The sequence below is a fragment of the Linepithema humile genome, chromosome 4 (genome assembly GCF_040581485.1).
Source record: "Linepithema humile isolate Giens D197 chromosome 4, Lhum_UNIL_v1.0, whole genome shotgun sequence".
Lineage (NCBI taxonomy): Eukaryota > Metazoa > Arthropoda > Insecta > Hymenoptera > Formicidae > Linepithema > Linepithema humile.
The window spans coordinates 1,221,321-1,233,730 of NC_090131.1; the positions used below are offsets into that span (position 1 = coordinate 1,221,321).

Below are 12,410 nucleotides of genomic sequence, written 5' to 3' on the forward strand. Positions count from 1 at the left end.
CATCGCCCAAGCGTTGCACGGGTAATGCTCATTTCTTCGTGAGAACGTTGGGATAAGAAAAGCGGGTTTTCTCACGCTCTCATCTTGGATCGAAGTATCGCGCAAATACACACGAGCACGTGTTACGATTACAGATTTCACAATCATCATTCTAACCGCGTTTGCAGTAGCTGAAATGAAACAGATATATTTTGGAGGGAGAAAGAAGGAAGTGCAGAAAGAGCAGTAAGAGAAGACAAATCTGTAGCAGACTTATGCTCAGGTTACACAAGAGATTTATTTCCTTTAACTGCGCTTTCAAACAATATTTCGGTACATGGCAGATATATATAAAAAATTGATACAAAATAGTATTCTTTATTTTATCCATTATGTAAAAGATGGAAACCTTACCAATAAGTTTGTTTATCGTTAAATATCATTTTTAATATCTTCTGACTGATCAGTCTCATAGTATGAGTAGGCACCGCAGACGTGTATAAAACGCAAAGTATATGATCATCATATTTAACAGCATGACACTTGTGATACTCAGAACACAAATACGTTTCCTTCGCGCCAGTAAATTTCCAAGTATTTGCAGCTTTATTCTCATCGCCGCTTTCTTCAGGCTCGACCGACAGCGAGAACGTCTCAACGGCTTGATGATAAAACGTTCGCAAGATATCTAATCTGTGCGATCCAGTCGCACGATTTTTCGCACATTGTGAGTTTCTGCCAAGCACAAATTTCTCCAGTTTGTAATTTGCCAATAGAAACCTAAAATAGTTACGCAATACTGTATAAATGCCAATAGTCAGTTATGTGAAATAATTGTACAGATAACTAATTCATTCCAATTACCCGAGTGTTTCATTATCTAGGGAGATTGATGCGGGCAGATTTCGTGGATAAGATTGTTCAACAGCACACAACACATCCATATTGCTTTTCCAGCATTGCACAGCAAACTTTTCAATTTCAATCAATTCTGGACTTGAGCCACATAATGCCAAAACTTCTACATGATTAATCAGAGTTATAGACACCAATCTGAAAGCTACCTAAATAAAAATTATAAAATTATTGAATTAAATTATAATATAAAAAGAATTTCTCTACTTTATAATTTTAAATATTACGTGTGGCTTGTATTTTCTTACATTTGGACTCTTACAGGGCAAAAATACTGGAATATCACGAGCGGTACAAATACTCTCTGAAGTAATTGCTATCGTTAATAATTTCCTTTCCAAAGGGTCCAGCAACCACCAGCCTTCTGTAGCAGCTGCTACACAACCATGCACCAGAATGCATCCATACATCGATTCCAAACACTCTACGAATCCTTCTAAACAAGTCTTGAATATATATCTATTAAGTATTATATACACAACTGCATGTTGCATCTTTGCCATAAAAAGATACCTGGAGCAATTGATTCTCCGAAGAGATGATGCATTCAGTCATATTAACCATATCGGTTTTTGCAGAAACTTTATCTCCTATGTCCAAGCAGTCCATTAATTTATCAATAATATGACTGCTGAGACGCATATCTTTCTTGAGCCTCTCTACATTTTTAGCATTTTTTATTTCATTGATGCCAGTAAAAAGGACCATTGCACCAAAAGTGGCATCCAGAAATTTGTCCAACACATACTTTGTCACGCCGCTTGCAATTGCTATTAATATGATACACTGTTCAAATTCTTTCCATACTACTGTTGTGTCAGGTAAATCTGTGCACAACAGAGTGATGTCCTGTGATTTTAAGAACATGTGAATTCCATTCAGCGATGCAATCTTCGAAAATGTCATCTGCAAACAAATTTTAGCTCTAATGCATCTGTGATTTCGTAATAAAACATAAATTTTCTCTTAAAAAGAAAATATATACAGCATCACTGTCACCCTTCTGGCGAGAAAACAAGGGAATGCCTCCGGAGGAAGTCAAGCACATAATATGTGCCGACATTCTCGTTTACATTCAAATATTGCAGTTGAACGTTAAGAATCTTTGAGTGCTCTGAGATTATAAAAAAATGTGCTGAAAGACCAACGATCTGTATTATGATTAATCATGTATCCTGTCGCAGAACGCCAAACAAAAAAAACCGTATATATTCAACATCGAGGAAGCTTTCATATAGCATGACTCAGTACTACGTTTGACAGTTACTTGATATGCGTGAAAGACCTTTAAATATAAAATTAAATGATAAACAAAAGATTAAATTAACCAACAAAAAAAAATTCTGAATTCTTAAGTCATGGTGTAACAAGTATCTAGAATGTCATCCATAATATGATAACGCCACAATATGGCGTTCTTCGTTTCCGGCTCGTGATTGGCTAATTTTCGGGTCCACATGCGATTTCGCCATAATAGCGGCGTACACGCCAGTTACCATTCTATCGACTTATTGATTCGCGTCATTTGTAGAAGTTGGCGTCTGGGTTGGAGACGCGAATGCAAGCGACATATTTTCTGTGCGCTGTGAACCCCGGTTGATTCGCTCCTATTGATTGCGTGACGGTGTGCACATTCTTCCGACCAAATTGCAGCACATAGCGGTTTTTTTCCACATACGCTTCGTCGCGACGTAACGATCACGTCGCGATCGGTGTTGAACTGCGAAGAAACCGTCCAAGGCGAACGGGAAAGAGTGAGTATCCCGACAGTGAAACCGCTTTCGAACCCGTTGGCGCGTAAAGCGCACTGTTTATGCTCGCATCCGCGTTTCGCCTATAATTCTGTCACTTGTGGCTTGCTATTACTTTTCGAGCTTTTCTCGCTGCGCATTATTATGAAAGAGATTTTAACAATATCCAAGCGATAGTAATATCCTCTTTCGCGAGGACACTGTATTTACATCGCTTTGCTACGAGGACGAAAATACCGCCATAGCGTTGTTGTGGCTGTACGATTGTTATATATCTTGATCAAGATCGTATAACTCATTCGAACCTATAGAAATGAAAATTCGAGTTGTTTCACTTGATTTCTGTGTGCAAAAAATTGATAGTTATCTGCTTTGTGAATAAAATTACGAGTATTTGTTCAATAAATATAAAATTTATCGAAGTACACTAGAGTATTATACTGTTGCAGAGACAAAGAAAAATTTTTCTTTACAAAAAATATATACTATAAATACACGTGCATACGGTTGTATGCACGTGTACTTGATTAATTTTTTTTTTTTTTTTTTTTAATTATTCAATAATACTTAAATTCATAATTTAATTATAAATATAGTACAGCAGCAAATAATGACATAAAAATAATTAACGTGAAAGTTGTCAATAATATGCATGAATAAATAAAATCACTCATTAGGATTGAATAATTCTGAAGACTATTCCATAAACTAATTATTTTATTTTCCAGGAGCAACATGACGCCAGAAGGATATACACGTGTTTACGTGGGCGGATTGAATGAGAGTATCAAGAAGGAAGATCTGCAAATGGAATTTGAGAAGTACGGCAAGCTGAACAAGGTGTGGGTAGCATTTAATCCACCGGGCTTCGCCTTCATCGAGTTCTTCAACATGAACGAGGCCGAATTGGCATGCTGCAGTATGAACGGTGTGGAGATTATGGGTGCGAAATTGAGAGTGGAGATTTCGCGGGGTAGAGGCCGCGGTGGTGGCAGAGGTGGCGGTGGCGGCGGCGGCGGCGCGGGCGGTTTTAGAGGCAATCGCGGGGTTGGCGGTAGAGAATTTGGCTCTCGGGGCGGTAATTCCGCGGGCTACAGAGGCGGTACTTACGCAGATTACGGAGGCAGCTATTATGCAGGCAGGGGTGGCGCAAGTAGGGGCAGAGGTCGTTACGGAGAAGACTATATGTTCAATCGCAGCAGCGGGTATGTTACGCGAGATGGATATACGCAAGACGTCTACGGTGGTAGTGGCGGAGACTCCGGCGCCGATTACTATACCGGGAAGGACACGAGCACAGCGAGGTATCGAAGCCGCTCTCCCGCCGGCCGTGGCAGGTATTAACGATACCCATACAATCTAAAACTGATTTTACACCTGTGGCCGCGATCATTAGCTCCATACAATTTGTGCAATGTAGGGATAAGGAAAGTATGATCAAAATTAGAGATTACAGTTCTCTTAAAAGGCCTCTTCCGACGTATTGCATATTTTACAGTATCACTTTTTCTCATTTATAAATGCAATCTAAGCAGAGATTTTTGGATTCCCTATTTAAAAAATCGTATCATTTAAGAGTAAATAATCTGCTTGTGTGGAAATGTATCAAAAGCAACAAACAAAAGTGTGCTTAAGTGTCTGAGAAGGATTTATCTAGCTCAAGGTAAAACCTAAAGAAAAATTAATTTGCGAAAAAGAGTTTGGCCCGCAACTCCGCATTTTACGCGACTATAAATATTGCTACAGGCCTATTATGAACTATATATAAGGAAGAATTAAATGAATTGCAGAAGAATCCTACGAATTACATAGAGAACAATTTTTTAAGTGCATGAGGGCCCAGTGCTATCGATTATATTAAATACGACGAAATTCATTTAATTGCATGCGCAAAACTATCAAGCTATTCTTGGCTCTCAGACGGGAGTCAAAAGGCGGCGAAAGTAATGTGACATCCTGTTTTGCACTTCCATGTTCACAGTCATCGTCATCTACGTGAATGCACATAAAAGAACTACGCTGCGTCTTGCCAATCTGAACTGCGGGCCGATCAGCCACCCGCCTCGACGACTTCATTTCTGTCCAATCTACACACAGCGACCTGTATATAGACAAGAACTACCATTTGCAGTTTGCGCTGTGCATTGTTTTCCCTGCATCGTACCACGTCCACACGACCTGTGGTCGCTGTCAGGGAACGCTTTCTATGATTAACAGACTCGAAAGTTCCCTTAAATAAAAGCGTTCTCGCGCGAAACGAGAGATGCGACGAGATACGAATTACTCGCGGAATTACTCGGAATCATTAGTATTTCAGGAGGTAATTAATATAGGGCTGTAATCAACAGGGACTGTAACGCTATTTATAATCATTTTACTCTTTTAGGGAAACACCTTGCTTCGAGTTGTTTTAGATTTCTTTCTTTAGAAAACGTTTTTTTAAACGTGAACAGAATTTTTGTGGTCTCTGATTTTTTTTTTTTTTCGTCAGTTTATAATTATATCAATTTCGAAATTATACGTACGTATGATAGTGTCTGGATTATTAAAATTATATTAGTACCTCGTAAAAAAGTACACTTTGCTTAGCTCTCACTCTTTTCAGCTTTCTGATAAGTTTCAAAATTACAGTATGATCCATAATCTTGTGAATATCATTCTCGCGTATTTAGATAGAAACGTGTGCTCGCTTTATTGCTCTATGAATAGCAACGGTTTTATATGAATTCGGAAAGGAGATAGTAAATCGCGCGCAACACACTAGCCAAATGCAAACTGCTGCTCGCATATAACAACCGATTTATTGTGCAAACATGGAAAGCTAGGCAATTCCGCTGCGAAATTATCAACGCACAACGAGATCAAAATCACGCGATCGCCAAAGCGATTGCGTTTCTGACATGGTATATCTTCCATTTATTTTTTTTTTTTTATTTTTTTTTTTGTGATATACGTGCAAGGACAGTGCTGCATTTGGAAAGACATGTTCAAGCATCTGGTTTTGTCACTTCAGATGCTCATAAATAAGAAAGTGATAAAATAATGGTAATGATGTATATTACCTCCACTGTAAATGATATGGAATTGGAAATTGAGATATTAAATGATTTGCGCTCACTACTGCTCGCCACCCTGCCTGCCTGCCTGCCTGCCCGTCTGTCTGCCTGACTGACGGACTATTTTTTCATAATTTATTATGATTGATAACGTAAGCCATTTTTGTTTCCTCACATTATCGTGACACAAAAATTATTTTCATCAAATGAGATCGCATATTTGATGATCATCTTGCTATATCAAGTTACAGGCCAGTTTCGGTATTATTAGACCTTTTAAGTAATATTGTGTTTGTGCTGACACGCGTTTCTTCAAGTATTCTAATATTTTAATCAAATTCGTGATGAAATGAGGGAACTTCTTAGAATTTGGATCATAATCGCTTTAGTTCCATAAATTTCAAACGTGTACAAGTTCGTCGTAAGCTAAACAAGCAGTTACGTAAGTATGTCAAAAAAGAGAAAATTATTTTACCATGATTAATATTAACATAATTGAAGAAGAATATTTAACATATGTTCTTTGAGAATTGCTATAAATACAAAATAAGATTAATTAGATTAATTAAATTGGAGTTTAGCCACTGTCTTCTATGACATTTAATTTAATCTGTTAATCTTGATATTCAATCTTTTAATTCATTTTCTGCCGAAAAAAACATTACAAAATTAAAGTTTCTTAATTAAAATTAATTGCATACTTGACATTAATTGTTAAATAATTCAAATTTTTTAGGACATTAAATTTTTGCAATTACTGTTCTGTGATCTATATACATCCAGTCTTGTTTTTTGATATTAAAATAATTGAATATCATAAAATTATCATTTATCATAATCTATATCACAACAAATAAATGTTTTATTTTTTATACATGTATTTCTTCATACAAAAGTATATAAAATTATATGATTTTCTGCATCTTGTGGGAGATATCTTGCATATTAAATTTGAATATATGATATAAATTTAGGCTATTTATTCGTCATATTATATATATATATGTTTTATATTTTTATTTTATAGAAGTTAAAAGATTAGATCTTCGTTCAGTATTCTGGAATAGCGCCCGAATAAGTTGTTTTACTTGTAAAGCTGTGAATTCCTGTGCTAACGGTCCTTTTCCATTTTCCCAACGAAGTTCAATTTCTTTCAGCGACGCACCGAGCACTTTAATCAGCTCCAAAAATTTTCCCCACTTACGTACATGCTGTTGAATTTGTTGATCCTGTAAAACAGAAATATGCATTAACAGGAGACACGTCTATTTTCTTAAAAATAACACTCTCATTATTTAACTTTTACAGAGACCAGTTGGAGCACTTGCTATACCGCATCAAATGTACTTTTACAACTTTAAATATGAATAAATTATATTGACTTAAATCTTTGGTAAATTTTCTCTTTATATTTTCTTCATTATATACTTACAGGAAATATTTGCGGCGTGCGTTTCACCACCATATTAAATAAAGTTACCAGTTCTGTAGCTACAGCAGCTGGAATATCCTCGACAGATATGACTTTCGTTGTCAAATCGTCAACCATGGAGTTCGTTATGCATCCTACGGTTAAATACAGAGAATTAGAAATAGTAACAATGAAGCGAAAAGAATCTTAACTAACCAACAGCTTTGCAATAGATGTTTATAGGCAATACATCCAGCCAAACTGTCTTCAATAATTCCAGCTGTCTGATACATTGTCTTAGAGCACGCTCGGTACTAGGATGTAATTCAGGCGTTTGGCCTAGTCCCGAAAAACCTAATCAAGACCATCAAATATTTTAGTATTATGAATTTGCATTTTTTTTCAATAGCCAATAGGCGAATTACAAACCTGAATCCTTTATGATATCGAAAATTATATTTCTTTGATATCTCATATGTGCCAAGAAATATTCTGAACTAATGTCCCGCAGTACCGTCACTTGATCCGCGAATGTTAAATTCAATTTTTGTAAGTTCTCCGAAAATTTATCTCTATATTCGTGCGCCAATGTGAGCAGGTGGTGGGCAAGATACATACAATTATTATGAAACAGAGCTAAACATAGTTGCAATAATAATAATTAATTTTAATCCTGCTTTTTTTTAGAATTAAGTTATTCTGTTATGTATTGTTCTCTCACCAACTTGTTGCGGAATTGTTTCCAGAAACTTTTTATGATGTTCCGGCACCAGTCCAACGTACAATTCAAATATATTTCTACATGTGTAAAATAATCTGATAGCGCAAGCATCCGAACTATCGCGCATTTCGTTCAATATTCCTCTCGCTAATTCCAACGTTTCTTGTGCACTTTTGCTAAAATACAATTAATAATTATTATATCTGATATATCTGTTATTAATATTATATATTATGATGTTAGAAATAAATTTAAGGAATTCGACTTATGGAATTCATACAATTGTAGACATTAAATTATTGTTAACTTAAAAAAAAAATATACCTTATTTGACATTTTGGTAGGTGAAACGACATATCATTTAACTTCTTTTCAATAGAAAATTGGCTATTTTCAAATGCTTTGTTGATAAGATTAGGCGGATCCTGCAATAGAAAGGAACAATTTAAAAATGTTACTCTATTTTTATATTTTAATAATAGTAATACAATTCAATAGGTACCTGTGGCTCATATCGAATAGAATCATGCAGATCTTTCCTCATTATACTTCTAGCTTTAACTAACAAGTCTTGACATATTCTGTCAATGAAAAGCTTGTCAATATTGTTGGTATATTCTGATAGAAAGAGCTGATCCTTGGAAAGAAACCCTGAAATGTTATAATTGTTTAATCGTCTTGCATATTGTAGGACACAAACTCTCTTATCTAGAAAAAATAACTAGATATAAATACCAATTTCTACTAAATAAGCTTGAAATTCGTTAATCGCCTCGACGACAGGCTCAAAGTTTTTCAGGTCTGCATTAGAAGTCGGAATGGTGTGCGAGATACAATGTTTTGTCAACAAATCCGACAGTTGCTCCAGCAAATGTGGTTGCATTCTTTTGAGAAAAGTGTCATGTGAAGAGTTCTCTGTGACCAGCAGATTTAAATGTTGATGAAAGAATTTAAAAAACAATTTCAAATTGTATAATACACCTTTGTAGCATAGCGCCTTTTTCTTTTCCACTATTTTGACAGTGAACACTGTCTCCTTGACGACATACACCGAGCAGTGATCATAAATAATGGGACTGATTATACAATCAATCAATTTTGTCGATAGCGTCTGTAAATCATTTTCAAGATTATCAATGATATGCAGTCCTTGTATTAATTCCTGCAAATCATCATACTCATTGTTTATTGTGATAGAGGTAATTGTTTTGCCATTTTCTTCGTCGCTGTTCCAGCGAATTCGATCCTGCAAGAGACTGGACACTTCCGCCAAGTATAAGCGGAAAAGATTACAGTATTCATCTTTAATTGCTGCGTATATTTCAAGTTCTTGCAGGAGACTGTGAGGATTATCCAATAAGGATTGCATTTCCTGCAGAGCCTTTGCAGTATCAATGTACCGCTTTTCCTCTTGTGTCTTTTTAATAGATTTTATGCATTTATGCAGGCTTATCAACTGCTGAGACAATTGTAAGCTAATTTTTGATTCCGTCAATATCTTTAATAGAGTCTTCAAATCCTTCTTTAAACCAGACAGCTCTATTTTTACCTATATAATAAAACAATTTTAATTTATTATATGCATATTTCATGTACAACATAATAGATAATAACACAATAAATACTGATGAATAGATACTTGATCATTTATTCTGCTCTGCAAAATATCTAGCTCCTCCATTAGCTGCTCAGTCTTTTTTACCAGATTCACATCTCTTGTCAATTTTGCACTAAACTCAACATAATTCTCACCCATGAAGTCTTTGACTTCATATTCTAGCTTTGTTATCTCATTCTGTATTTCATAAATATTTTTATGAAGATTCTCCTTTTCCAGTTCTCCTGTGCAATAAAGTATTGTTTCTAGTTATCACAATTATATATTAATCATAAATATGATCAAATAATCTTTGAATGTATGATCTAAAAAAAACTTCCACTAGTCGAAAAGAAAAATTGATTCCAAATTTATTGCAAAATATATAGTTGTATTATATGCTAATGATTTAGTAATTGTTAATTTGAAAATTTATTTTGATATGTTTTTATAGCAATCTATAAACATTACCTACTGTAGCCAGTACATCTGCCACAAACGAAGTCATAATTGTCTTATAGATATATATATTTATAATAAGCTTGATAGAAAAGGTATTGAAATTTAGACAGCTCTCTTTTTTGTCACCACAATCTTCTTGTGTATACTTAAAAATTCACTTCTGTTTCAAAATCAACATTTATAACCTTAACACTGTGCCGGTTAAAAAACATACCCCGTGTTCTACGCACTCACAGTTATTAATTCCAATTTTATCATTACGATTTTATACAGGAAAAATACGAAGAGGGGTTTAGCAATGCTCACATCGGAACATTTGACACATGATTTCATATGATTGAACTAAACACAACCACCATGTTTAGGCGAAGGTAGATGCAGAGAGAAGCCTGAGAGGGGCCATGCCATTGTTTTTCGTACGACGCTTTCTCTAGGCCGTACAGTAGCGCTAACTGAATCCATTTTTCGAGCCGGCGGAACTACATGGCCAGATCCACTTTTTGCTATGGTAAAACGGCCGATTGGTGTATGTCTGTGCTAGATCCATAATTGTGGATCTAGCACAGACATACACCAATCGGCCGTTTTACCATAGCAAAAAGTGGATCTGGTCATGTAGTTCCGCCGGTTCGAAAAATGGATCCAGTTAGCGCTACTGTACGGCCCCTAGAGCAGGCCTCGGAATTATTTCATCTTTTCAGCCGATTCTCGTGGTATACGCCTCCTTTCCTCTCTTCACCGCGCGCGCGGCAGCCGCTAGGGCCAGCGCTGCCCTAAATGCTACATGATTATATATGAGAAATTTTTTACCAGATAGTTTTTCTTACTATTTTCTTTCATCCTAACTTTCATATATTACGCTTATATTAATTATCTTATCTCACAATGAAAATTCAGTTTCTCTTGAGAATACGCAATTGTTGTTCAAGAAATGTAGAAACTTCTTACGAGTATCAAGATTACGCAAAGTATGTTTAATTGTATTCACCTTTCCTCTATTTATTGAAACCTTCAAACATTGTTTCGCATTTTAAACATTTCTAAACTGCGACTGAATAAATTTTGTGGAACTGTTCTCTTTGCACAGAAATATACAACATGGAATATAATTTATGCAAAATATACTCACATCGTTTGATGCCGACGGGCTCTCGGCAAGGAAGATAAATCTTCTTTCATGCAGTATTAGAGAAACATTTTACGATAATAATATTAACAGCAATTAATTGCATTCATGTACTTTACTCTTGTCGTCAAGCTTGCATCGCCACAAGTTCGGATTAATTTTTCGAACAATAAATGAGCGAACAATAAATTTGGAAAAGGTTTATTTTGAGATCCTTTAATACAAGAAACAATTTTATAACAATCTGATATTGTTAACTACTTATTTTTTATGATTTTACTTTTATGTTCACGATATGTCATGTTGGTTTATCTTTTAAAATTTAATATTTTGAAAATCTGTTTGCAGTATCTTTAAGCAATTAATTAGCAATAAATTCTACTATATTTGTTTTTTGAAGCATCCCTATCTTTAATATTATTTTCTTGTTAATGAGTAGAAGCAATAAATCCGCGCTTAGAGCAATAAATTAGCAACAAATTAGCACTTAATTATGCACTATATCCGAATCCGATTTTTCCGATGGTGGGGGTGCCAGCTTAATAGAGGTAGTGGTAGGGGGAAATCATGCAGCGGCCATGTTGGTTGGCTACAAAAAGTAGCCAACCAACGGTAGGCGGTGTTAGTAACCTAACCTTGGCTTGGCGGCTTACAGGTTACATTATTTAAATTACAAATATATTTCATTTATTACCTTTACTTTTATATATTCATATCTTATAATTATGAATAATATTCATATATTATAATTATGAATATTATTCATAATTATAATATTCATATATTATAAATTCCACGCTCGTTTAGTTACCCGTAGCCGCCATCTTAGTTGGCTAATTTTTCCCTTGCCCCTCTGGCTAGCCCGTCTCGCTTACGCTCTGTCCATATATTCTTACGTCCATATATTTTAAGGCACATTGAGTTCTATAACATACTGGAGCGAGCCTTTCAGGAGTGGGGATGTCTCCATCGGTCGAAAAAGACAGATAGATTACGTGAGGCTAGTCTTCCTTGTCAGCGTATGTTTTCAGCACAAGCAATAGAACGTAAAAAGAGACAGAGATCCTCACATTGCTATATGTGTCCTTTTCTAAATCGCGGACGCAGTTTTCTTTGTTCGGGATACGGAAGGCTCGCTCCAGTATGTTATAGAACTCAATGGCCGCGTTCAGCAGACTCAACAGTTGTAGATTTTCCGCTGAATCTCGACTGTTATAGCGTTTTCGATTATACAGGATTTGAACGACCCAGGGTTGCTTAATGACGTCATTGCAACCTCTCCACCAATGAAAGACTTGCATTTATAGTAAAATAGTGATTGATCAACCCTGGGTCGTTCAAATCCTGTATAATCGAAAACGCTATTAATTTGTTGGTTCTGAAAGTAAGAAC

General features: G+C 35.5%; 3 protein-coding genes across 6 annotated transcripts; 1 reads left to right on the top strand and 2 right to left on the bottom strand.

The window, feature by feature from the left end:
• Positions 1 to 2: 2 nt before the first annotated feature.
• Positions 3 to 2,285, bottom strand: fy (fuzzy planar cell polarity protein-like protein). Its single transcript, XM_012379565.2, has 6 exons — positions 1,880 to 2,285; positions 1,408 to 1,800; positions 1,143 to 1,340; positions 844 to 1,043; positions 394 to 759; positions 3 to 170 (listed from the first exon to the last, which is right to left on the bottom strand). The coding sequence occupies exons 1-6, from the start codon at positions 1,955 to 1,957 to the stop codon at positions 152 to 154; spliced, it is 1,254 nt and encodes a 417-aa protein (XP_012234988.1). The 5' UTR covers positions 1,958 to 2,285; the 3' UTR covers positions 3 to 151.
• Positions 2,286 to 2,480: 195 nt separating this feature from the next.
• LOC105679501 (Repressor splicing factor 1) lies at positions 2,481 to 5,762 on the top strand. The gene is made up of 3 exons (XM_012379566.2): positions 2,481 to 2,648; positions 3,374 to 3,982; positions 4,627 to 5,762. The coding sequence occupies exons 2-3, from the start codon at positions 3,381 to 3,383 to the stop codon at positions 4,652 to 4,654; spliced, it is 630 nt and encodes a 209-aa protein (XP_012234989.1). The 5' UTR covers positions 2,481 to 2,648; positions 3,374 to 3,380; the 3' UTR covers positions 4,655 to 5,762.
• A 200-nt stretch (positions 5,763 to 5,962) lies between these two features.
• Positions 5,963 to 10,308, bottom strand: Zw10 (Zeste-white 10). 4 transcript variants are annotated; one of them, XM_067354131.1, is made up of 10 exons: positions 9,906 to 10,308; positions 9,473 to 9,672; positions 8,569 to 9,382; positions 8,336 to 8,484; positions 8,158 to 8,258; positions 7,834 to 8,009; positions 7,542 to 7,748; positions 7,329 to 7,466; positions 7,134 to 7,267; positions 5,963 to 6,930 (listed from the first exon to the last, which is right to left on the bottom strand). In XM_067354131.1, the coding sequence occupies exons 2-10, from the start codon at positions 9,587 to 9,589 to the stop codon at positions 6,718 to 6,720; spliced, it is 2,049 nt and encodes a 682-aa protein (XP_067210232.1). In that variant the 5' UTR covers positions 9,590 to 9,672; positions 9,906 to 10,308; the 3' UTR covers positions 5,963 to 6,717. The 4 variants fall into 4 exon arrangements, with proteins under 4 accessions (XP_067210232.1, XP_012234997.1, XP_067210231.1 ...); XM_012379574.2 differs by having other exon boundaries at positions 9,473 to 9,675; XM_067354130.1 differs by having other exon boundaries at positions 9,902 to 10,308.
• Positions 10,309 to 12,410: the final 2,102 nt, after the last annotated feature.